The sequence below is a fragment of the Acanthopagrus latus genome, chromosome 11 (assembly GCF_904848185.1).
Source record: "Acanthopagrus latus isolate v.2019 chromosome 11, fAcaLat1.1, whole genome shotgun sequence".
NCBI classification, from domain to species: Eukaryota; Metazoa; Chordata; class Actinopteri; order Spariformes; family Sparidae; genus Acanthopagrus; species Acanthopagrus latus.
This window is the reverse complement of record NC_051049.1, coordinates 5,549,968-5,572,561: the sequence shown is the minus strand read 5'-3', so window position 1 is coordinate 5,572,561 and position 22,594 is coordinate 5,549,968. Positions and strand designations below refer to the sequence as shown.

The 22,594-nt window shown below is 41.4% G+C and overlaps 1 protein-coding gene across 4 annotated transcripts; it reads right to left on the bottom strand.

Annotated features, from left to right (window-relative positions):
- Nucleotides 1-72: 72 nt before the first annotated feature.
- tprg1 (tumor protein p63 regulated 1) lies at nt 73-22,201 on the bottom strand. 4 transcript variants are annotated; one of them, XM_037114008.1, is made up of 6 exons: nt 21,526-21,986; nt 20,890-21,307; nt 19,080-19,171; nt 13,428-13,604; nt 3,643-3,796; nt 73-776 (listed from the first exon to the last, which is right to left on the bottom strand). In XM_037114008.1, exons 2-6 carry the CDS (start codon nt 21,295-21,297, stop codon nt 582-584), a joined length of 1,026 nt encoding a protein of 341 aa, XP_036969903.1. In that variant the 5' UTR covers nt 21,298-21,307; nt 21,526-21,986; the 3' UTR covers nt 73-581. The 4 variants fall into 4 exon arrangements, with proteins under 4 accessions (XP_036969903.1, XP_036969901.1, XP_036969902.1 ...); XM_037114006.1 differs by having other exon boundaries at nt 20,890-21,304; nt 21,523-21,942; XM_037114009.1 differs by lacking the exon at nt 73-776 and adding an exon at nt 3,339-3,378 and having other exon boundaries at nt 20,890-21,304; nt 21,523-22,201.
- Nucleotides 22,202-22,594: the final 393 nt, after the last annotated feature.

The window sequence follows — 22,594 nt, the reverse complement described above, 5'->3', positions numbered from 1 at the left end:
CCTATATTTTCTTGTCTGTGGCAGACAGACGATACCAAAACAAGGCAGAGTGACACGCAGTAAACACACAAATCAAGGGGAAATTCCAGCACTGTATTCACTGTAAAAATACACTAGGGATGATAAAACTAAACTGACAAATGTGCCCCCATGCTCCAGTGAATCTCTAAGGGGCAGAATGGCATTGGAATGAGCTTTTAACAGAGACACCGGGGGAGGAAGAAAGGAGTCCCATTGCGAAAGAGTTGAATTACCATATCACTGAGGAGCAAATACAAAGCTCCTTGAGAGCGGCGGGGGATCCGTCATCCAGTGAAGAGCGGTGTTGAAATGTGGATATTTCTGAGTGCTCAGACACCACAGACTGGTAGTAAAGCAGTGGGGGAGAACACACGGTTGTTTAAAACCTTCATACAGAACATCCTGAGAATCCAGGCTCCAACCCGACATGGAAAAAAAAAAAATCTTTTGGTCAATTCCTTGTAGAATTTGAATGATGAAACATTTATCGACATGAATACAAGACTTTTAAATACAAGCGAACCATCATGTGAACTGAACTATCGGGGAATGCACAAGAGTTAGAAGCCAATGTTTCCTCGAGCCATGCTGTATCCCAGTTTGTTCTGGTTCCCGAGGAAAGACATGAGGCCCACGTAAGCCTCGATTAGGATGTTCTGGTTCAGGAGCAGGACGCCGTTAGCCTTCCCAGGAACCGGCTTCCTGGCGTGGCTTCTCTGCGCTGCATCTTTGAGCTGATCGCGAAAGCTCTGGATCTGTGAGCAAGAGCAGAAAACACATTTCCCCCTCAGATCCTTGACTTCTGCCCCTGAAAACCAAGTTTTAACCATTACTGGCAAAGTAATACAATTTTAAAAGAAAGACATTGACTCCTTTCCCATCGTCAGTGATGAGTTGTCCTTCTGTTTTGTGTGCCATGAACATGCTGGAAAACAGTCCAAGGTAACATAAACAGCTGTTACGACTGCAGAGACATTTTACCTAGGAATGAATTACATTCCTTCTTTTTCTGTTTTTAACAGAAGACATTTGTAAACCCATTACAAACCATTAAAAGTAAACAATTAAAAATCATCAAAAAAACATTTCTGAATGGTTGGCTGCCAAAACAGCTTGAGAAACAAACTGAGAGAGCAGATTCAGAAATGAACAAGAGCACGATCAACATTTCATGCAAAAAAAGCTGATCCGTGTCTGTGCACTCTCAAAGGTTGACTTGCAGACTGAGCAGCGCTTTTAATTTGTTTTAATTTGTTATTTTGTAATTGAGTTTTCTTTTTAGGACATCTGGTCCATTTTTCAACCTGCGCTGATAAGAAGTAAGTTTAAAGAGTAGACAGCTGTAAAAGACTACCTGTAAATATCTCTGAATAAGTTGTCTTATACAGAGACTTACAGTAACTTTAAGTTGAACTTAATGATGATTGCTGCACTTAAGGTAAGACATGAACTTTGGTGCCAAATCCTTTAGCCCATTCAAGTTGAGTTATCCTTCTTGTAAGAGGGTGAAGCCTGGTGAAATTAAACATTTCACATTTATTTAACCAGCAATGGGCAGTAAATTATGTTTGACACCAGACATATTTCTCTGGATCACTCAATAGTTTGCTTGTCGGTAAAAAGGGTATTATTTTTATTATTATTAATTCAAAGCTTAACATTAACGCAGAGGTCAGGCCTCAAATCTAAATCCGCCATCTGCTGTAATCACTAACTGTCTACAGTGAGGACATTCCTGCCCAACAGAGCACATTTCACAGCGTCATATAATTAAGACTATGATTACATCACATTCTTAGTAAATGTTTTTCCAGGTCTGTGCACTCCCTCTCTCTCGCATCTGTCAGGCCCCGTCTGCATTTGTGTGCAGTCACTGGAGTGTGTTTAATTCTCTTAATCTGTGTGATTGTAGAAGCAGCATGTATGACACGTTTGACGCGTTGCAAAACACACAATTTCACTGCGTTGTGTGAAGACTGCTTTACTCTTCCTCCTGCTGAGTCGTCAGGATGAGGTCACTTTGAAATTCCCCCCCTAAGTTTTGCAAGCATCATATTTGTTAAGTTTTGGTGGCGAAACAAGTTTGTCAGCACAAGCAGACTGACATCTAAACCTGAAAAGACGTAGTTTAGATACGCTTTATATCTGATAGCTGGTCAGTCCTGTGCGTCAGTGGTGAGTGTTATATTCTATGGAACCTGATAGATCACACATGGATGACATCTGAATTCCAGTAAATCTTTTCTGCGTGATGATTAATCGACCGCACGATGAATCTCACCACACTGTCAGTCCTCTTTAAGAGATTGAGGGTTGATTGTCTCTCCTGTGAGTCTCGCAGTACACACCTCCACCTGGATTAGTCACCGAACAATAAAATCGAAGAAAAATTTCAACAATACAATCTGAGACATGCAAGTCTCGGTGCACACTCGTCAAAAAAGTACCAGCAGTTCCTACAGTTTCAGTTGTGTGTGCGGAGAAATTAAATATGTGATTTTCAAACTTTCCCTGGTGTGTGGGTTCCTCTGTCTGACCGGGATGTTGCAACGTAAGAAAAAGCTGCTGATGAGTTTTTCAGTCTTTCAACACTATGGGCTCCTAATTGCGATGGGGTTGCAGCATTCACCTCAAATTATTCAGAACGTCAACAAATGAAACCACGACTATGTGCATGGCTCCACTCCATGAGAATTAAGCATGGAATGTTTTTTGTTTTTTTTTTAAAAAACTGATTCTTTTTAAGGAGACATATTATGCTCATTTTCACTAGAATAGGTTTATATGCTTGAAGTTCAAGAAACTCAGCAGCACTTCACTGTATTCCCTCTCCGTCTGTTTAAAGTAATCTAATCTAATTGAGCCTATTGCACACTGATGCTGTAAAACCAATGATAATGATAGTTAGTGACGCGTTCGCCCAGCAGTGGTTGGTCGGCCGGAGAGAGCAGGTGGTTCACATCATAATGACCGGAATAAGTTAACCTAATGTTAGAGAATGAATTGGTGATGAAGTATATACATGACATTACTTTTATAGCAACCATTTTGTTGTTCTGTAAATAGTAAGTGTTTTGATGATGCGGTGTTGTTATTGAGGTGTGGCAAAGCTGCAAACTGCCAACTGACATCACACAGGTGATAACGGATCTCCGAGAAGCACTGAGGTCCTGCAGTTGCCACTTCCGGAAGTTTTTGAGATTGCCACTTTAAGCTCCTGTCTCTTTAAGCCCCACCCCTCTCCCGATTACTCAGCCTGCTCTGATTGGTCAGCTCACACAAGCCTGAGCCAGCTCCACTCACCATGTCTACGGTCGCCTCTGTTGTGTTTTGAACTTCCAGTCAGCTTCACTTTTACTGTGAATATAGGAATAAATAATGCAAATGTGTGACATGGTGACATAGTGTGATGTCACAAAGTCACCAGATTAAAGGCGGGGCTACAGACGAAGCCTTTCAGGAACACTGTTTTCTGTTGGAGGTTGGCGCAGACTTTTTTTTTTTAACTTTCAAGACCTTCGACATACACAAGAACAAATAATACAACATGCTCGAGGAAAGGAAAAAAAAACAACTTGATATTGAATAATGCCTGTTATAATCACTGATTGAAGCACTTACGTCGCAGAGAGCGGCAAACTTGTCACTGATGTTCCTCACGGGGTGGTAGGTGAAGGTGGTGAAGGGGAAGTCAGTGGCGAAGGGGTTCCACCTGGAGATGAAGGAGGGTTCTCTCAGCCGGTCCCAGAACACTCTCACCCCCTCCCCGTCTCTCCTAAAACACACAGCGAGACAGCGCCGGCGATGACAAAGAGACTCTCTCCGTCAGTGACACATTCGACTCAACCATGTGACAAAGCTTCAGTACGTGTTGTCACCAGATCAATAACATTACTCGCTGCTTTCTACAAAAAAGAATCTGTTTGTTTTCCGTTGAGGATTAGACACAAAACACTGAATATAAATGCTTTCGCTGCCTCGGGCCACATTCAGAATAGCAACAACATATAGGCTGTCAGTTATAAGTGACAATTATGTGGCACAGAGTTGTTTTCACACATGGCTTTTATCCAAGGAATCAAGTAGGGAGTAATTCTAATGGTGCTAAAAAGAAAAAAAACTAACTTTGGCTGTGTAGTTGGCGTGTTCTCGCTTCATATCGCCGCCCAGTACTTTGAATTTGTGTGCACAAATAAAAATGTATAGAGACCTCCTGACGAGATGAAATTGCACTAATCTGTCCTCAAGGCAAATATTTGAGGTGCAGGCAATTTCACATTGACCAGGCTTAGAAGTAATCTACAGCGTGCTCATCATCGCCATTTGAAAGTAAATACCATGGGTTTTTAATGAAAATGCCTCAGGGTCATATCATTCCTCTGCCTGATGAAACCTCAGAAGACTGAGAGCTAACAGACCTCCTAACACTTGCAGATCCCACCTTGGAAATGATGTTGGTCGTGATCAACACGCTGTGAAGAGCTTCACAAGTCTCTTTTTTTACTGTATGTCTATCAAATGTGATCTGGGGCTCTAAGAATGTGATGTGTGGGGGGATACAGTGTCTTTGTTACTGTCAAAAAGATACAGGGTCACAGAGAGTTCCCGACACCCTCCTCCACATCTCTGATCGGGCGAACCATCCTGTGGAATATTTAAACAGAGCTAAGATAAAATGTACTGAAGTTGTGAGGATTTGCTGCTTTTCTTTGTCTCAAGTTTTTGGAAACTAAAAACATCCAGTGTTGGACTTGCAGTGGATAGTCTAAAAATAAGAATCAAAACAGATGCAGCAAAACATGCAGGAGATATCTTCTTCTTCTTCTTCTTTTTTGTCTTCCAGCATGCATTTCACATTGTTCCACCTTATCAAAAGCTGGTGTTTATGTTACCCACAATGCGACACAACCGCAGACAGTTCAGTTGGTGGTTTGGGTGTGTTAAAACTAGACGTGGCCTGGGCCAGATCAGGGCAGAGGCACTCCAGCCACTAGGGGGCGCAGACAGATGGAAAAAGAAAAATCAACTACATACAATTAATAATGTTTAAAAAAAGATCTTAAATCTAAAACTTTATTTTAGTGTTTGTACATTTATTTTATTCATTTATTTATTTTTTTTTAAACATGCAGAACATTGGAATCAATGTCTGAAGTAGCGGGCTACAGAGGTGAGGTCGGCAGTTTCATTTTCAAACAGATGCACGACTTCGACCTGTCGTGTGTTGAATAGTTACACGTAGCCTACATTTAAAAGCAAAAGAACAAAACACACCAACGCTATGATCTGCTTTGATTTGTCCAACATGCCCCTCTTACAAATGGTGCAGAACATTTTGTCTGCGACACTGATGAATGCTGCGACTCCCTGAGAAGTCGGGAATATTTTAACCTTTTTCAAGAAAAATGCAGCACAGGGCGCAATAGAGGAGCACATGCCAGTAGCTCCCCTCCACTGGAAAACAATCATGAAGCTGGCAAGAAGCACATGTTGTCGTACGTAAACACTGGACTCAACTCATACTGGCTCAAAGGACATTATCATGCAGCATCTTCTGGAACCGCAGAAGGCTTTAGACAACTTCTTTACATATGCAATATACTCCCGCCATCCTGTAAGCTTCGATGTGTTGATATTTTTGCAGGGTTGGGTCATTTTGGCCACTTTTACAAACAATACCATGTGTCCGCCTGACAGGCGTTTGTGAATCCAAGACTGAAGGTGGAATCACTCACATCACCAACCCTCGCTCTTTGTAGCTTTGAAGCTCTGTGACCTGTTTAAAAAAGCAGGTAAACAACTCGAGGATAAACCCTGATTCAAATCTGCAGCCAGAAAAACCTGCTGTAACAGGTTCAACTCCTTAGTCCGACATAATTACACTCATAGTACAACAACACTGTTGACTACTGTTACTGTACTTTAATTAACCCACAAAACAACAAGAAGTCAGGTGGAAATAATTTATGTCTGTGCATATTTCGTAAAACATACAATCAGTTGTTGAATTTAAACATTTTGACACTGTGAGGGATTTTACACATTTGACATGTCATTTCATTTATCTATTTTTTCTTGTGTTAGAAGAAGCCAACAAATTAGCGACAAGAAAGAGAAATGCCCACACAGCGCCTGCACACAAACACCGATTCAGTATCAGAGATGCCTGTAAAGATTTCATTGTCTCCTCAGGCATTTGTGCATTGCTGAAACATTTCTGCTGTTTTTTTTTTATGTTCTGCAAGTCATTTGCCTGCTGTATACTTTTAACACCGTGTATTAAGTATTCACAAAAGCCCCACAAATCATTCTTTGCTGACTTTGTAACCTCTGCACTTGATGTGCGGATGTGCAAACAATTTTATTTTGCGCTCAATACTGTGTGAAGACATTGCAGACAGCTTTCAAGAGGCAACTTGCTAAACAATTTAACACATAAAAAACATGCAAACAGTGCTCAAAGTACAGCTTGTTATGGCAATCAAACAACCTGTTGTGGGCTTTTTGTGATTCTGTCAACAGCTGTAACTACTGATGGTGGTATTAGCCCCCGTCTGTGGTGTCTGTAATGAACCTGCTGCTTTGCAAAAAAGTAACAAAGGAAGAAAATAAATGGGGATGGAGGCGATTTCCCAACAGTGTTCTGATTGCCTTAATGATCTGTCATACCGATGTGTTCATTTAGCCACACATCTTGTGCAAGAGCACTTCCTGCCAAACAGAATTAAACACCTGAGGCTAAACAATAGCGGTGTAGCTGTTGATATGACACGGTCCCAGGGAGGGGCTGCATCATAATGCAATCATCGAGCCCTGTTTACACAAGTACTTTCAAAATGACAATGCTGCTGCTGAACATTGTGTGCCTCCTCCAGAGCCGATGCTATGCGGGAAGAAAAGGGGGAGGAAAGAAAAAGAAGGGGGAAAAAAACCTGGTACAAAAGCAAAGCCTGGACTAAAAGACTGATTATATTTCAGCAAAAGCGAGCGAGGACGTTGGGTTTACATTTGTACACATTGCCCTTTGTAAGAACACACAGCTATTGCCCTCGTATAAATGGGGATATAAAAAAGCTTTGGCAAATTCCACAGGTAAGCTATCACTGGGAGAGGGACCAGCCCAAACAGGCAGAGCAGGGCTGGGCTTTCCAGCCAGAGGCCTTGGAAGACTTCACTGTGTTTATGTGGCAGAGCTGGGGTTTGGACTTTCACTGCGCCTCACTTCGCTACAGTCACAAAACACAGAAAAGGTAAAGGCATGCGTCCATGTCGCTATTCATAAGTTTCTCAACGAGGCACGGTTTGTGTTAAAGGAAAATTCCCAAAACAGGCTTGTAAACAAGAAGGAAGAGGTCAAACTGAAGGGATCCACCCTCTATTGACCTTCCACTTAATCCACAGTGTTTATACAAAATGCACACAAGCATAAGAGAAACTGTATTCTGAGCTTAAGGGCAAGTGATGAAAAATTCCTCCCTGGGCTTCAGGCGCTTCGTAAGTCAACACACAAGATAAATATCAAGCCAAGCTCCAGTTGTCATGGCAAGTGTCCCACATTGTCTCAGAGTGAACAAACAAATCTGGTCCGATTGCTCAAGAGAGCCTGCAGGTTTGTCAGCCATCCATACATGTATCCATCCAGCATGTTTTCATGCAACATGTGAAAGGAGTCAAAAGAAAGGAAACGGGTGGAAAACAAAAACAAAAACACAAAGAATCGAGCTTACCTGTTCAACACAATTTCCCAACACTATTCAAGCCTCAAATGGATATTTACATTATTAATGATAAAGCTGCTCATGCAACCTCTGAGGCCTTAAACATACAGCCCTGTGACTGTTGATGCAAAAGCTGTGATATCATAGCTGCAGGCTGTTGGCAAAGATATTTCCACCTTGATAAAGCGGAGTCCACAAGCTGAAAGCTGCTCCCAAGGTGTGCGAACTCAGAGCAGCATGCCCAAAACATTATACGTCTTTTGGTGTTTATCAATTTATGCCGTACACCCGGGGAGCAGCCTGAGTGCAGACTCTGCTCCTGATCTCTGCTTTGTTTCTGTGATGTTGTTGTTTTTTTTTTTACTCTGTGTAGTGTTCAAACAGAACTCATGCTACAGGTATAATACAATATCTGGAAATAAACTGTTATATAAAGGACTCAGTTGTGATTTTTTTTTTTTTTTTACTATCAAGGCTGTATATAATTGTTTGCAGTTCATGTGGTGGATGTCCTACTTATGACAGTGCAGCTGAGGTCGATTAACTGGAGTCAAGGAAGCAGCAAGTGTGAAATTTCCCCTTCAGTGTTGCAACTTTAACTTGGAGGCCTTATAAACTGTTGCAGCAAACCCTGGTAAGTTGGTGGGGTTTTAAAGGATTATATAAAATAACTACTTAAAGATGTGACATCTCTAAAAACAACTAACAAAACCTTTGTCATATATTTTGTTGACTTGTGTTACATTATCCCAAATGTTTCCATTAATGTTCAAACCCAGAGAAATCCTCAAGTTTACTCAAGGTAACGCTGTGTCACTCACCAGATACTCTTTATGTTTTCTCCCACTCTCCTCTCTGTAACATTAAAGTCCACTTGCCCTGCTACTCCAACTGGCAACACAGGAGTGAAGATAACCCATGTTTTAATCCCAAGAGTTGCAAAAGTAATCTGTCATGTAGACATGGCTCTATAAATAAACAGCTTTTTGATTGATGTAGTATAATGTCACCTCTCCTAACCTGCCTTATTTGACCTCTTTGAAAAAAACTAATGCATTACTTTGAATGGGGATAATATAGTTGTTTGAAAACTACAACATGACATGGATTACATTTTAAAATGTATGAATATGACGTTTATCCATCACACGCACCAAGACAAACAGATGGATAATGTTTCATGAGGCTCTTGAGGGAGCTTTTCCAAAGTTACAAAATATAATCCTGATGGTATCACACTGACGTCATCAGGGGTGTATGGGCTTGGTTTGAGATTTTTATCAGAATGACTGCATTACAAATTGGAGGTGTGGAGTTGCAAAGATGTGGTCTTCAGGAGTCGGGGGGGGGGGGGGGGGAGAGGGGTCTAACTGAGTTGCACTACGGGAAATGTCAGATGCAGTTTGGAGTTTAATCTAGAAAGATCTATGATATCTCAGCCTCTGCTACACATATTTAAAAAAATAAATAAATCTGATGCTCAACTTTAGGAAATGGAGTGGAGCAATGCAAGCTCAATGTACATTTTGGAAAAAGCTACAAAAGTTGCTTTCTTCTGAACTAACAGCAGCTCACACAACACTTGTTTTCGCTGCGGATGACAGATCAGTAGCTGAGATGAGACAATAGCAAGGTTTGTATAAACTGTGTGGTGCAACTTGCAACTAAAACATAAGTATTACGAAATCCTCTTCCCGCTCTCGCAACTGACATGCCTATAAAACTTCCTGTGAGATACTGCCCTTAACCTGTGATCCCTAAAAGTTTTACCTCAGTAAAAAAAAAAAAAAAAAAAAGTGATTCAGTATCTTTCAACTGCGATTTTAATGAATCACAAGTTTGCACATTTTGATCTGGTTAAGGAGTGTTAGTCATTATAATTAGGAAATCGCTGGTGTGTGTGTGCATTTCCTTCTTACTGGCAAAGGGAAGAAAAAATACTTTCCTGAACATTTAAGCACAGATTTTTACCATTGAACTTGTTTGCTTCATATCACAACACACGTGGCTCTGACTAAACTTTCATCTGATGATTTATCCCACAGCACATTATGCTGATGACATCTTAAACAGAGGCTATGTACTGACTGCCCTCTGCTGTCTGAACGAGTAAGCTGCTTTGCTTTGAATAGGTGTGGTCAGAGTCCCTGCAGAACGACAGCACGATGATTAAAAAGAGGCCGGGTCAAACTACAACTCTTACACCTGTTTGATCCGTAATATAATAACCAATGTAAGAAAAAAATAAAATAAAAAATAAGGCCTCTTGTGTCAGCATGTGAGGAGGAAATTCTAGTTAATAAAGCTGTTTTAAGTAGTTGAAGGTGGAGGCTAAATAAGGCATCATCCCGCTGAAGCCTCATCCAGAAGAGAATCCCACATCTGATCAGTTCAGAAACAGAGACATGCAGTGTTGGGATTATTTCCAACCTTCATACATATACAGTATATATTTCCTCCAACTGTTACTGAAGCAACCTCTAGTGGGGCTGCTTTAAACCTCCACACCCAACTCTTTCAGACAGGAATAAAAAAAATAGATGATGTGCCGGGTAATTAGTTTGTCTAGACAGTTTGGAAAGAAGGCACTTAAAACACATCTTTCCCAACAGATGCAGAATATACTCTGCTTTTTCTTCATGGGCGCACCTAGAGAAAACAAAATCATCAGGACTAAAAATACTGACACTCCCTCAACACTTTCTACTGGCATCATCAAGGTTTCGGGGAGGCTGATGGAGCCCAGACAAGGGTAGTGGCGCCAAACAAGACGCTCCGTCGAGGGGGGTTTGATATTCTCTGTTCTGAAGCTGATGGTCGGGGAACGCAGGGGTCAAACGTTCATGAATGTTGCATTCAGCCATTTCATTGTATTATACTATATTCATTATATTCTGAGCTGCAAAGGTTAGAACAATGAAATCCAAAACCAGAGAAATCCCAACTTAATGTTAGTGGTGACCTGCGATGTGATTTGATACACTTCTTGCAACCGACTACTGAAAAGAAATGACTTTAAAAATAAGCTGAAAACATGTAAATAATACGTGGAATATCTCAGTCAGGGTTGCTGTAGTCAAGTGTGGTGCAGCCCGTGCAGTAGAGGGGCTCTGGACTTCAGCGCTGATTCACACTAGCAGCTGCAGAGTCATCCATGACAACATCAAACAGATGGAGAAATGTGATGTGGCGTGCTCCTGACTTGAACCGTCTCTACTGAGGGTGCACACTGACATCAAGTGGTCAGACGGACCGTCAGCTGTAGAGACGTCAGCTGTATTCTCACACTCACGCTGACTGTGAACAGCGATACCTCAAGAGTATCAAGTGTTGTTAATGTGACTGATGAGGAAGCAGCTGACTCATGTTGATATGTTGATTTACATCACACATACTGTAGGAAATAAGTTGTATTCCATCACTGTCTGAGCTTTATGATGCATCGGAGCTGAAGACTTCTTCGGTGTCTTTTTTTTTTGTTTTCCCTGACAGGTTTGTTTGAGTCTCATCACAGCCAATATCACTTTTAACGCCAAACAACAGACATATACAGTAAAATATATCAAAGACCTAAATTAGCTTGTTTGACATTTAAGGGAATGTGCTCAGTTTATTGCTTGCTTTAGTCTGTGTGTTAAAGCAGCTACAATCAATATGTTAGATTAAAATCACATGACTAGTTGTATTAAAAGGTGTTGCTCATATTGACCTAATCACCTGAACAAACACACACATTTAACATTACATTTCTTAAGTGTTCAATTGTTAATTTTGTATTATGAAAAAAATGTGTCTATGCTCTGTTTAATATTAGAAACAAAACTCTTGGCTAAGGTCACGAAAAAAGGTACCTGGTTCTGGATAACACACTGGAAATGGTCTTGATGTCTCGTGAAAAAATATCAGGTTTTGTTGCCACTAACACGGGTTTGTAAGTGTCCCGATGTTTTGTAAAAAAAATAAATGTCTGGTTGTTTCGGGCTTAAAAATGTTTAAACAAAGTCTTGAACAGTGGTCTCTGGCTTGGCAGACAAATTTATACATGAGTGCTATAGGGGCCAGTGCTAGGCTGAGGATGTATACAACCCATTCACTTATTACAAGACACTGTGCCATCAACACGATTTCGAAGCTGATATTTAAAGGTTTAAAAAAAAAGTTACATAATGTTGCTTTAACGCAGCGGATGAATAATCGTGGAGGCCTGACTTGTACTATCAGTCACTCACACTTATTTTGTGATCAGGAAACAAAGTTTGTTGTACCATAAAAGCGGTAGGGAGGATTCGGTTTCATACATACATGAACTTCACTGATCAGCTTCTGCCAAAAATAAGACGGAATGACCTAGACGCGAAAAGAAGACACTTCCTGAGGGAGAAACAGAGAGGAAGACAAGGAGAAAGAGGGAGAAAGCTGTGAAGATGAAGACAGAGAGACGAAATGTTTGAGGCTCGAGTCTTTCTTATTTGAAACCGTCTCTTTACTGTTGGACTCCCGGGTGGCTTTCACGAGCGTTTTATGTATAATTCAACGTAATGTGCAGAGATAAAGCCTCCAATAAAGCCAGTGCTCTCTAAGCTCTTCACAGCACATTACGTTTTATTCATCAAATTAGTTTTAGTTGGTTTGGTATCCCCTGAGCCGTCTTTTAAAAGGTTTAGATGAAAGGACTACATTAATTTTGCCACTAATCAGTTAAGCGACAGCTCCAAGTGACAGCTCTGCACTCCTTACCCCCGAAAAAACTCTCCACACATTCGTCTCTCTCTCTGCCACGACTGTTTCCTTCATGTGTCCCTGGTTGCTCCCTGCACTGATCCCCTCCTCGCCACACAGCCGCCTGATGCTGCCCTCCTCATCATGTCACTCTTTTTACACTGACAACTCAAATCACCGTTGATACTTTTTAGTAAATCATGCAAACTCTTTCCATCTTTGAAATTCATTTGAAAAAAAAAAGCTGCGCGTTACATTTTTCATCCCGTCTTCAAAATTGATGCAAAAACTTGTGAATGTGTCGTACGATACGTTTCGCTGAAAGAAGTTATGAGGCGATTGCATACCAGCAGGAAATGACACTGCACGCGGTCGAGCTTTTAGCAGGGCGAACATTCGAAAACACAGCTGACAATTAAGGCTGCTGTAATTCTCCAAGATGGGCTTTTATTTTTTAAAGCAACAACACGCTACACAGAGCAGCTTTAAAGTAGATTTACTGGAAATTACTGACGGGACATCAGAGATCCAAATCTCTCTCTACAACACCATCCTGTCTTTCACACCAATCCAGTGTCAAGAAATATGTTGATGCCATTGGTGCAAAATGTATTCTTCTGTTTAAAACAAAAAATTGGTGGCAGCATGTCACCCGCTAACTGCTGCTAACTATAGCTGTGTTTAGCCTGTTAGCTCAGTTAGTTAGTTAGCAGTTAGCTAGTTGGTTTGCATGCTGACCTTTTGTAGCCATCTCTGTGACACAATACATCGTGATCATCATGTCAAAAATGTCACATTCACGCACCAACCGGCTGGTCCCGGGTCCATCTCGGCGTTCACCCGGTGCTGAGTATGAATTTTAAGTTGAAGCGTCAGAAGTTTCACTTGACACTAACCTTCTGAGGTTAAAGCTGCAGGTTTTATGGGTCGGAGGTTCAAGTTGAATCAAGGTGCAGTGAGGGCACTTACCGCAGCAGGGAGCGCTTGGGGAAGCTGAAGGCTCCATAGGAGATGCGGTCCACGAAGTTCAGGGCTATCCTCTGTATATAGTCGACGCTGAACATCACAAAGTCGTACTTGCAGACCAGGAGAGAGCTGTCAGTGATGAGAACGATACGCTCTTTCTCGTTGTTCCAGTGATCCACCCTGAAACATCCAGACACAAGAATCACTCCTTGGTATCTTGATTTTAAATTTGATGCAAACAGAATTCATCGGTTCACTCGACTCTGAACAAAAAGGTGCGTGATTTTCAACAATGTTATCTGTATGCGCAATGACAGAGGGATGAATGGAAAGCAGATGACAGGAAGAAAAAAACACTTTCCTACGTGTGACATGTCTGATCCATTTGACCCCTTTATGTCTTCATCTATACAGTGTGTAAGGAGCAGCACTGGTTTAAAACTAACGCGGTCTAACGCAACAGCTCTGCAATAAATCCTCCCTCACGAAGGTAAATGTTGACGTGCTGGGGAGATAAATGGATGGGTAATAAATGGGTGTCATTAATCAACATCTAAGTGCAGATTAGAGGGTTTTCCATTTCTCAACCTCTTTATCTTGTGACCCCTGAAAGCACTGTCCACTTGAGATCCTTCATCACCGGTTGCACATGTTATGTAACCGGTTCAAGCAAAGCAGAACTTCTTTTTCTTTCTTTTGTAGCGAAACAAACAATGATCCAGTGATTCACAAAGAAAAGGTATAAAATAAAGATTAAAGGAACGTCTGAGAGACAAATATTATTTCTTCTGCTTTCCTTTGCCATAAATCAGCAGTGGTTCACAGACTTGGGGTCACAAGATTCCTTTTTATACTAACTGTATTAAATCCGTTTTAATAAAAGATTACATCACACATACATGTGGTGAACCCCGTCTGTGGGCGTGACCTCGAGTTTTTGACAGCCAATCACCAGCACTACGAGATCTTGGCACAGCGAGGACGATGCATGTGTATGGCTCACTGATGCTGATGAGATTTACTCCTTAGGTATTGAAATTTGGTATCGAATGACGAAACATATTCGACAGTATTGGGGCAATTCAGACAGTGCAATTTAAGTATCAAAGTTCAACATCCATCCCTTTATATTGTCTTAGATTTGGGATATTGTTATGTAGCTGCATTAAATAAAGTGACGTCATTTAATGAACTTACCAAATTGTTTTCACACTTGCCTTCATCCACATTGATGTCACGGTATTAAAAAAATTAAATAAATATTCTGATATTTGATTTTTGTCCTTATTACTCAGCCCTATAAAAGCCTACAGGCAAACATAACAGCAGAGAGCGCTTCATAATTGTAATATAAAGCATCAGTTATAATCAGATTAAAATGTGAGATAGGTGGAAATGTGTTTAAAAAAATAATAATTCAATCCTGTTGGTTAAATCAAGAATTTATGACATGCACTTAACATAAAGTCATTGAGATGTTGTGTATTTCGATATAGCCTGAAACATTTTGGGACATACACTTATGTGCTGGGAGCTAGATTAGAAGATTGATACCACTCTCATGTCTATATGCAAAATTTGTGTCTGGGGTCGGCAGCCAGTTAGCTTAGCTTAGCATTAAGACTTGAAATAGGGGGTCTGACTATGTCCTTAAGTATAATCGTCTACCAGCACCTCTAAAGTTTTTATTCAGTCTGTATAAAAACAAACTGTAAAATGGATGATTCTCTATCTACTGTACTGGGGTCAGATTACTTTTTTGGCCAGGAACAGTTGCCGGACAGACAGCCGTGCCTCGCTACCTCCCTGTGGACGTCACACTCCTTATGTTGAGAACTGCCTCTGCTGCAGAGGGTGATTTTAACTATGTGTGTTTGAGTCTTTTTGTGTGAAGTGCACTTGTGATGTTAGTATTCTGTGGGAGGTTATCTGAAGTTAATACAAAAAACATGTATAGCAAAGCTGCTCAATTATGTACCGTAAAAGCCTCACAATTTCCAAAAATGCCCCTCGGCAAAGATCATACAATATGCATGCAAGCAGCTCTAAGTTGCAAAACTTTAACCAACGCAAAAAAAGGGGAGAAAAATCAAATTAACAGAAACACCTTTAAAGCAGAAACACACATCGTCCATGTGTGTTCAAAAGTCTGTCCCGCTAATTGAAGTCACAAAAAGCATCATCTCACACACACACTCTCTCCCACACCGCCCTGCACACAACTAATTCATGGTGGCATGGATTCTCTTGGAGTGGCTCTCTTCCTCACGGCCCGCTGAGCCGGGCTCATGTGGCCAACTCCGAGTGAAACACTCTTGATTGCTGCTGGCAGCCGGAGGCCAAAAAAGACAGTTCACTGAACAGCCACAGCATCATGGGAAAGGTGTGGGTGAAGAGCTTTGACTGTGCTAATGAAATGAGTTTATCTTGACTGGGCACGGGTACAGAGGTGTTACAGAGATCCAGGATCAGACTGTGGGTGTCTGACACGCTGCTGCCGCTCGGCTTGATACAACAACACAGTTTGAGTCAGCAAGAAGACACCAGGGCCTGAACTGATGAACCTCTGGAGGACACTCCGGGACGATGAGGCCAACAAAGGATTCCTATTTTGGGTTTTAGTTTTTAGACATTTTTGGAAACACATTATTCTCTTTGTTGCAGAGATGGAGGAGAGAAGATTGCGGCCCAGTCGTCAGAACAGATTTTCTGTTGTTATCGTCTCTGGAAACCATGGATGCGTTCACATTAGTACGTGTCACAGGCTGTGCAACATACCGACACTTCTACAAACCACGTCATATTACATTCACATCACATGGTTATGATTTGACTTTCATGTTGGAAGGTGGAGGGGATGCTGGCGGAGCTGCAGGTGAGAAGCCAGCGACAGCAGTTCAAGTCTGCGTTTCAACATTTGTGTGAACAAGCGTGAAACCACCGAATAATTTCAATTTCCAGTCATGTTTCAGATCTCTTAAGCAAAAATATTATCTTTTCCAAACATTAACCCTTAATATGTTTTTTTTCTGCATAAACCCAACTATGAGCATAAGCAGCTTGTTGTCAAGCCACCACCACTAATTGTGGTCAAAAATCACTATCTGCTTGGTTTGCTGATGATTAATACATTTTAAATTTGTAGCTTGTTAGTTATGTTAGACCTAGTTTGGGTAAGTGTGTTATCAAGGGCTTGGATCGAAAATTGGGGGTTCATCTGGGATTTGGACCAGGGACCTCTCCTGTAACAGAGGGCTTTTCAAACAAGGGAATAGGCGATCGACTGCTTTTTCGTTTGCCTTTCTATTTTTTCTGGTGTGCCAGGTTCAACATCAGGCAGCACTAGAAAGCAGCATGGAGGTGCATGACATTGTAACATTTTAAAAGAAAGACTTAAATAAAAGAAGAATGAAAAGGAAACACTCAGTGCTGACTGAAACAATGCTCGAGAGCCGCCTGATCAAGAACAGATGGATAACGACACACCGTTGGCCTTAATCTCAATGTGCGTAATAGCTTCACGCTGGAAATGAGGCGAAAAATGCGAGTGTCGACCCAGGTGTTGTGTTTCCATCACAGCCAATCAAAGCTGGAGCCGATAAACACCTGCGACTGCTGCAGAGTCATCTGACGCGGGAGAGAATGCAGACTGTATTCATTCACAGTGAAGACAGAAGCCAGATGTTAGTGGGCGTTTGTACCGTGTGGAAGAAGTCTTGGTGTGGAATCAATCTTCTCATGTAATCCTCAGCAAGAAATGATTAAGAGTATTTCCTAAACGTTGAGCTATTCCCTTCAGCAAAGTATCAAATCATCCTCCAGTATGAAGTATCTTTGGTCACTTTTTATTTTCTCTTTAACAACTGTGGCTATTTTCAGTCTTAAAGACACTGTATTTTATTAATTTTACATGAATAAAACCACCTTCTCTAACTGTAAGATAAACAGAATCTCAGAAGGGAAATGAATCGTGAATCACAATGATAGAAATTGATGATATGATTTCATTTTACTCCAAAAGATCGTGACAATCACCAGCCAAGACAGATTTGAGGAATTTCTCATGTTTTTCTGTCTTTTGTCACCAGGCCTCCCTCGGGGTAAATTCTGCAGCAGTGACACTGAATCAATGCACTCTTTTTTTGTTGCAATAAAAATCCTACAGCGGCTCCTGTAGCGTGAATAACTGCAGGCCAAATGTAGGACAAACGTTAACGTGTGTCGGACAGAGCTGCATAAATGGGATGTATTATTCATTCTCACATGGCCAGCCTTTTAAATGTTTCCTGAAAGCTTTTTTCAGGAGTGATGCAACCTGACATCTCGAAGTGCACTCGGTAAATGTCCTGCAGTCACTTCATTTTGTTTTGAGTTCAAGCAGTTAGATCACTACCTCTGCACTGACTTCTGTAATATTCTTGGAGCTTTGAGCTTTGATAAGGACATTGGTATTTGGGTTAACTACGGGCCGGCACTGAAGCATCTGATATATGTGATATATGACAAACATCCGTGTGTATAATCTGTTACAGGCGTTCTACTCATTCCCAGAAGGCAGCAGGTCATTTGCATTTATACAGTACATAATATTCAAATGATGGATTATGAATGAGCAACACATGATATAGTCAACTTTACATCCTCACTGTCATGTGGAAACCTTGGAACCTTATAACTCTTCACCCTTCAGTTGTTTTGGAGTTTGTCTTTGTGTGTTATGCTAACAGGAAGGAGAGTAATGGTGGACGGCTCCTCAAGCCTTCCTTCAGGTTGCACTCTGGGATCGACACTTTTTGTCTGCCATGCCGGCGTCGCGCCGAAGATACAGCGGCTAACATGAGTTGTTTAAAAACGTTCTTTTTTAGTAAACTCTGTGTACACAAACAATGTTCTCGTGTTCATGTGTAGCGACCCTGGTGATACTACGAGCAAAGTTTCATGTTGTGTCGAGCCTTCTTGGTGTTTTCAAAAAAGGGATTTTGATGCTAGTGTATGAGCTTTCGAACACTCCATTGAAAATGAGCTTGACGGAAAACAAAATCATTGTAATTATGCTTTAACATGAAGGTTTGACTCATATACATTCACAAATAAAGCCTAGGTTGCTTTTTGGCGAGAGTTTCACTTTAAAGCTGAACGCTCCCAGTTTCATTGGGATAAAAAGTTCTCTGACAGTTGGCTGAGCTGATAAATGAAACCAGCGGATTACTAAATAATAAGAATTATTGTTGCAGCACCAATGCAAGATGAAAACTGATCTATCTACACTGTATTTTTAAATAAATAAGTAAAAATTATAAACAAACTTGCATAATTAATCAGCTATTTACATCTTTAGTCTCCATGGTCACTGAGTAAACACCATCTGCTGGAGCTTAATTTACAGCTGCTAAATAGTTATGATTGTTAACAAATACATTAATGATGAAAAGGAAAAAAAAAGTGTCCTATGTGCCAACAGCTGCATCACATTGCTTTATAAACCATTTGTTAAGTGTCTAAACATTGCTTATAAATGAGGAACGGGGGTGGTGGCGTTACCCAAGTGTTACCAAAAATAATACAAGGTTTTCACACACGTTTTTCGCACACATTACACTGCATTGACAACAAGAACATGACACTGTGTGACAGAAAGGGGTATCATGAACTCACTCTGCCATCAGCCAAATGCTGTGAACGCTGCCATCTACTTCTTTATCCACCAGAGCTTCAACGTCTTTGAGGGCCTGATTCAGAGTGCCAGGCTGAGGAGACAGAAATGCACGGGTGTCACTTTCTAATTTTCCATTGTGACAATCACAATGTGTGCACAGAGAGCTTAAGGGGTAATCTTTGAGGCAGATACGCAGCTGGGACTGGTACTCCAACAAAATGTCAGCGCGCCTGTGTGTCAAACAAAATAACAATAAACAAAAACACGAAGCCTCTGAATATGACAATGACTGCAAATGAAGAAAGCTGAGCGTGCAGCTTCCCGTGTAAATCTGAGTAACTCAGGTATTTGAAGAAATGAGGGGAAGCTTCGGCACATATTACACGACACGTTCAAATTGTCAGCTACAAGCATTTCTGTTTTCCAGTGCGCTTCACATTCAGAGTGTCATTTTCATAAGATGTGGTTCTATCCTTACACTTTGTGTTTTATTCTTTCAATGCCAAGTTGGAGAAACTTGAAAAGATTAGGAGTTCATACTGAGGACTCCGCCGCGTCTGACCGTAATCTGAGCCTGGTGCGAGGCTGTGGACTGGCAACTTGTCAGTGCTCCCTTAAAAACTAACTACATAATGGCAAGAGTTCCTTTCAATTACCTCAATCTTATCTTCAGTATTTCCGCACGGCAACTTCTTGTTACTTAAGTGCCGACATACATGCAGTTACAGATATATAAACTAATATAAAATGAATGTATTGGTCTAGCCTTAATATAGTTGATCAACACCTCTCTGGCACCATCACAACAACCTCCTTTTTAAATTTTAGTCTCCCAGTAAGATGTATGGATTACAGTCACTGTATCAGAAAAAGAAAATATTAAACACAGTCGTGGGGAAAGCAAACAGTCTACATCTTGCAAGTCAGACTTAATATATGAGAAAACCAACCCTGTATAAAAATACATACAGTCGGTGCAGTAACACTCATGAGTGACATCAACATGTTTAAAGGGCCACACCAGCATCCCTATATGTAAACGTTAGGGCGTTTTATTCAGATTTTTTAGGTGTACTTGTAATTATTTACATTGCCGCCCAGGCCCCAGGATGAGCGCCAGGCTCTCTAAAACAGTTTTTTGAGCATCACAGCCCCCATGACATGACTCAATTGTATGTCATAATTTGAGCCATTCAGTCCAATAACACTTGGAAAGTCTAGAAAAGCCACATGATTAAATTATCTTATCTCCATTATTTTATTCTAATTATTCTAATCTATGTATTATTCATTTTATGTTTTACTTTATTATCTTGTATTTTTTTTACTTTATCTTTTTTTTTTAACTTTATTATTTTACATCACAGTCAAAAAGGCATTTATTGAACTTACTGAACAGAAATCTCCATTCAAGTTAGCCGGGCGCTAAACAGGAAGTTAGCCGGCTCAGTGCGCATGCTCTGTGCGCCCCATAATGAAGGCTTAGAGGAGAAGAGGCGAGTCATTTAGACTTTATGCGCCACTGAGCAGCTTTCATATCAATTAATTGGACTTTGCCTCCATCGCTGCAGTCCAGATTTGATCAAAACCTCCCTGAGGCTAACCTGCCAATCCAATATGGCGGACGCGCTGACGTAACACAGTCGATGTGGCGTCTGCGGGTGTGATGTAATGTACCGGTAACAAACTGACATTTGCAGCTAGCTTAAAGAGGCTAACAATAGTTTCTGGCAGAACTGGTTTGTTTCTCGAACAAATCAGGGCAGCACAAACCTCCCGGCTGTCAAACAGAAAAGTGAAAGTATTTACCCTCAACACAAAGAACTTTCTGTGTTTGAACTGGTCCACAGGTGACTCCACGGAGCTGACGGTGTGCTGGGTCGGAACCGCTCCCCCCTCCTTCGCTGCCGGCTCCTCCGTTTGGCCATTAGGCGCCTCTACGGGGCCGGTGGTGTCCAGGACCGGGACCGCTGCCGGCTCCTCCGTGCGGGCAGTTGGTACCTCGGCGGGGGCGGTGGTGGTGTGCAGGACAGGGGCCTCACCGGCCTCCTCTAGCTGCTCCTCTGTGCCCTCCTCGGGGGCAGCGGAGGGGGCCGCTCCGCTCTCCACTGCCCGCTCCTCTGTGCCCTCAGCGGGGGCAGCAGGCGGCGTGTCCTCCGGGCCGACCTGATGCTGCTGCTCCTCACTCGGTACTCCTTCCGCCTCAGCTTCTAACATGATGGGGCTTCAAAATACCAACAACATGAAAGCGTGGCAAGGTATGAAGTGAAACAAAAAACATTCAGCTTGGCTCTGAGCCACACCGCAGGTAACTTTAATTTCCCCCCTTAACTCAGCACCCCCGGAAACTGCTAAACACACCTTCACACCCACTCCCCGAAAAACTACACCACTTGTATTATATAAGTGTATACGAATATAATAAATAAAGGAGGTACGTACCGATTATTATCGAGGTCGCGGATAGTTTCGGGTTAGAGAGGAGCGACAGGTGCATAACTTCCTTGTTCCGTGTGTGAGAGTTGTTTTTGCAGGGCGTCGACTGGAGCAGCAGGCAGAGCAGGCTGTGTGTGTTATGAACACACAGGAGGCCTGGCATCATTCTCATCTGATGCACATGAAGAGATAACGAATATAAACCCTGAGGTCTTACTGTCCGTGCTGCTGGTTTTGGGACTCTACTGAAGGAAGATCACCTCAGTTTTACAGTATACGAGTGCTGTGAGTAACTCCATCCACATGTCTGTACACACAAAACTCATGTGTGACTCGCTATCACCTCCACCTGCCTCTGGATTCATGTTAGGAGCATATAAACCAGAAAAAGTGCTATTATACAATGTATGGATCACAAAATGAAAGTTTGTAGCTCCCTCATGCTACACGGACATATATAGTTATTTATTTACACACATAAGCCTGTGTTAACACCTATAAAGCCACTTTATAATTCTGTAGTGCATCATCAGGAGGGTTGACAACAGCAGAAACAGGATAGTGGTGACAGTCGACAGGTTTTTCCTTGATAAAGCCGGAAAATATTAAACAAAATGTACAAAAGATGTAGTGAAGTTTGAAGGAGCTGCACGTCCACTCTCAAGGATGGATAGAAATGCCACATAGATATTTAATGCATCTGTTTGTGCATTTTTATGACGTCAGTAAGTCACATGGACTCAACGTAAGATGTGAATAAGAAGAAATAAACCTAAATTGAGGATTTAAAAAAAAAAGATGATCTCCTGTGTGGGTCTGTGACATTAAATTAGCATGAAAAATAGTGTGTTCTCATGGCCAGTTTAAAAAAATATATCACTGTTATTTTAAGAAATGGAAACAGGTTAAGCTTTATTAATGAGCATTAGGTGCTTTTCACAAAGCAGCTAATTCAACCAATTCTGGCTTTTGCCATCTGAAAACTTCTGAGTGGGAATCATGAAAAAGTTTGAGCATTGTCTCTGTTATCTCCACAGCACCACAAACTAAACACAGACAAGAAAAGGTAGTGACTTGC

Excerpts from the sequence above, each read along its gene's own strand:
- tprg1 (XM_037114008.1), bottom strand. The coding sequence starts at position 21,297 with ATGTTAGAAGCTGAGGCGGAAGGAGTACCGAGTGAGGAGCAGCAGCAT. Across the intron at positions 13,605-19,079 it reads AGCATTTGGCTGATGGCAGA|GGTGGATCACTGGAACAACG; the intron begins GTGAGTTCATGA and ends TGGATGTTTCAG. Across the intron at positions 3,797-13,427 it reads CCCAAGCGCTCCCTGCTGCG|GAGAGACGGGGAGGGGGTGA; the intron begins GTAAGTGCCCTC and ends TGTGTGTTTTAG.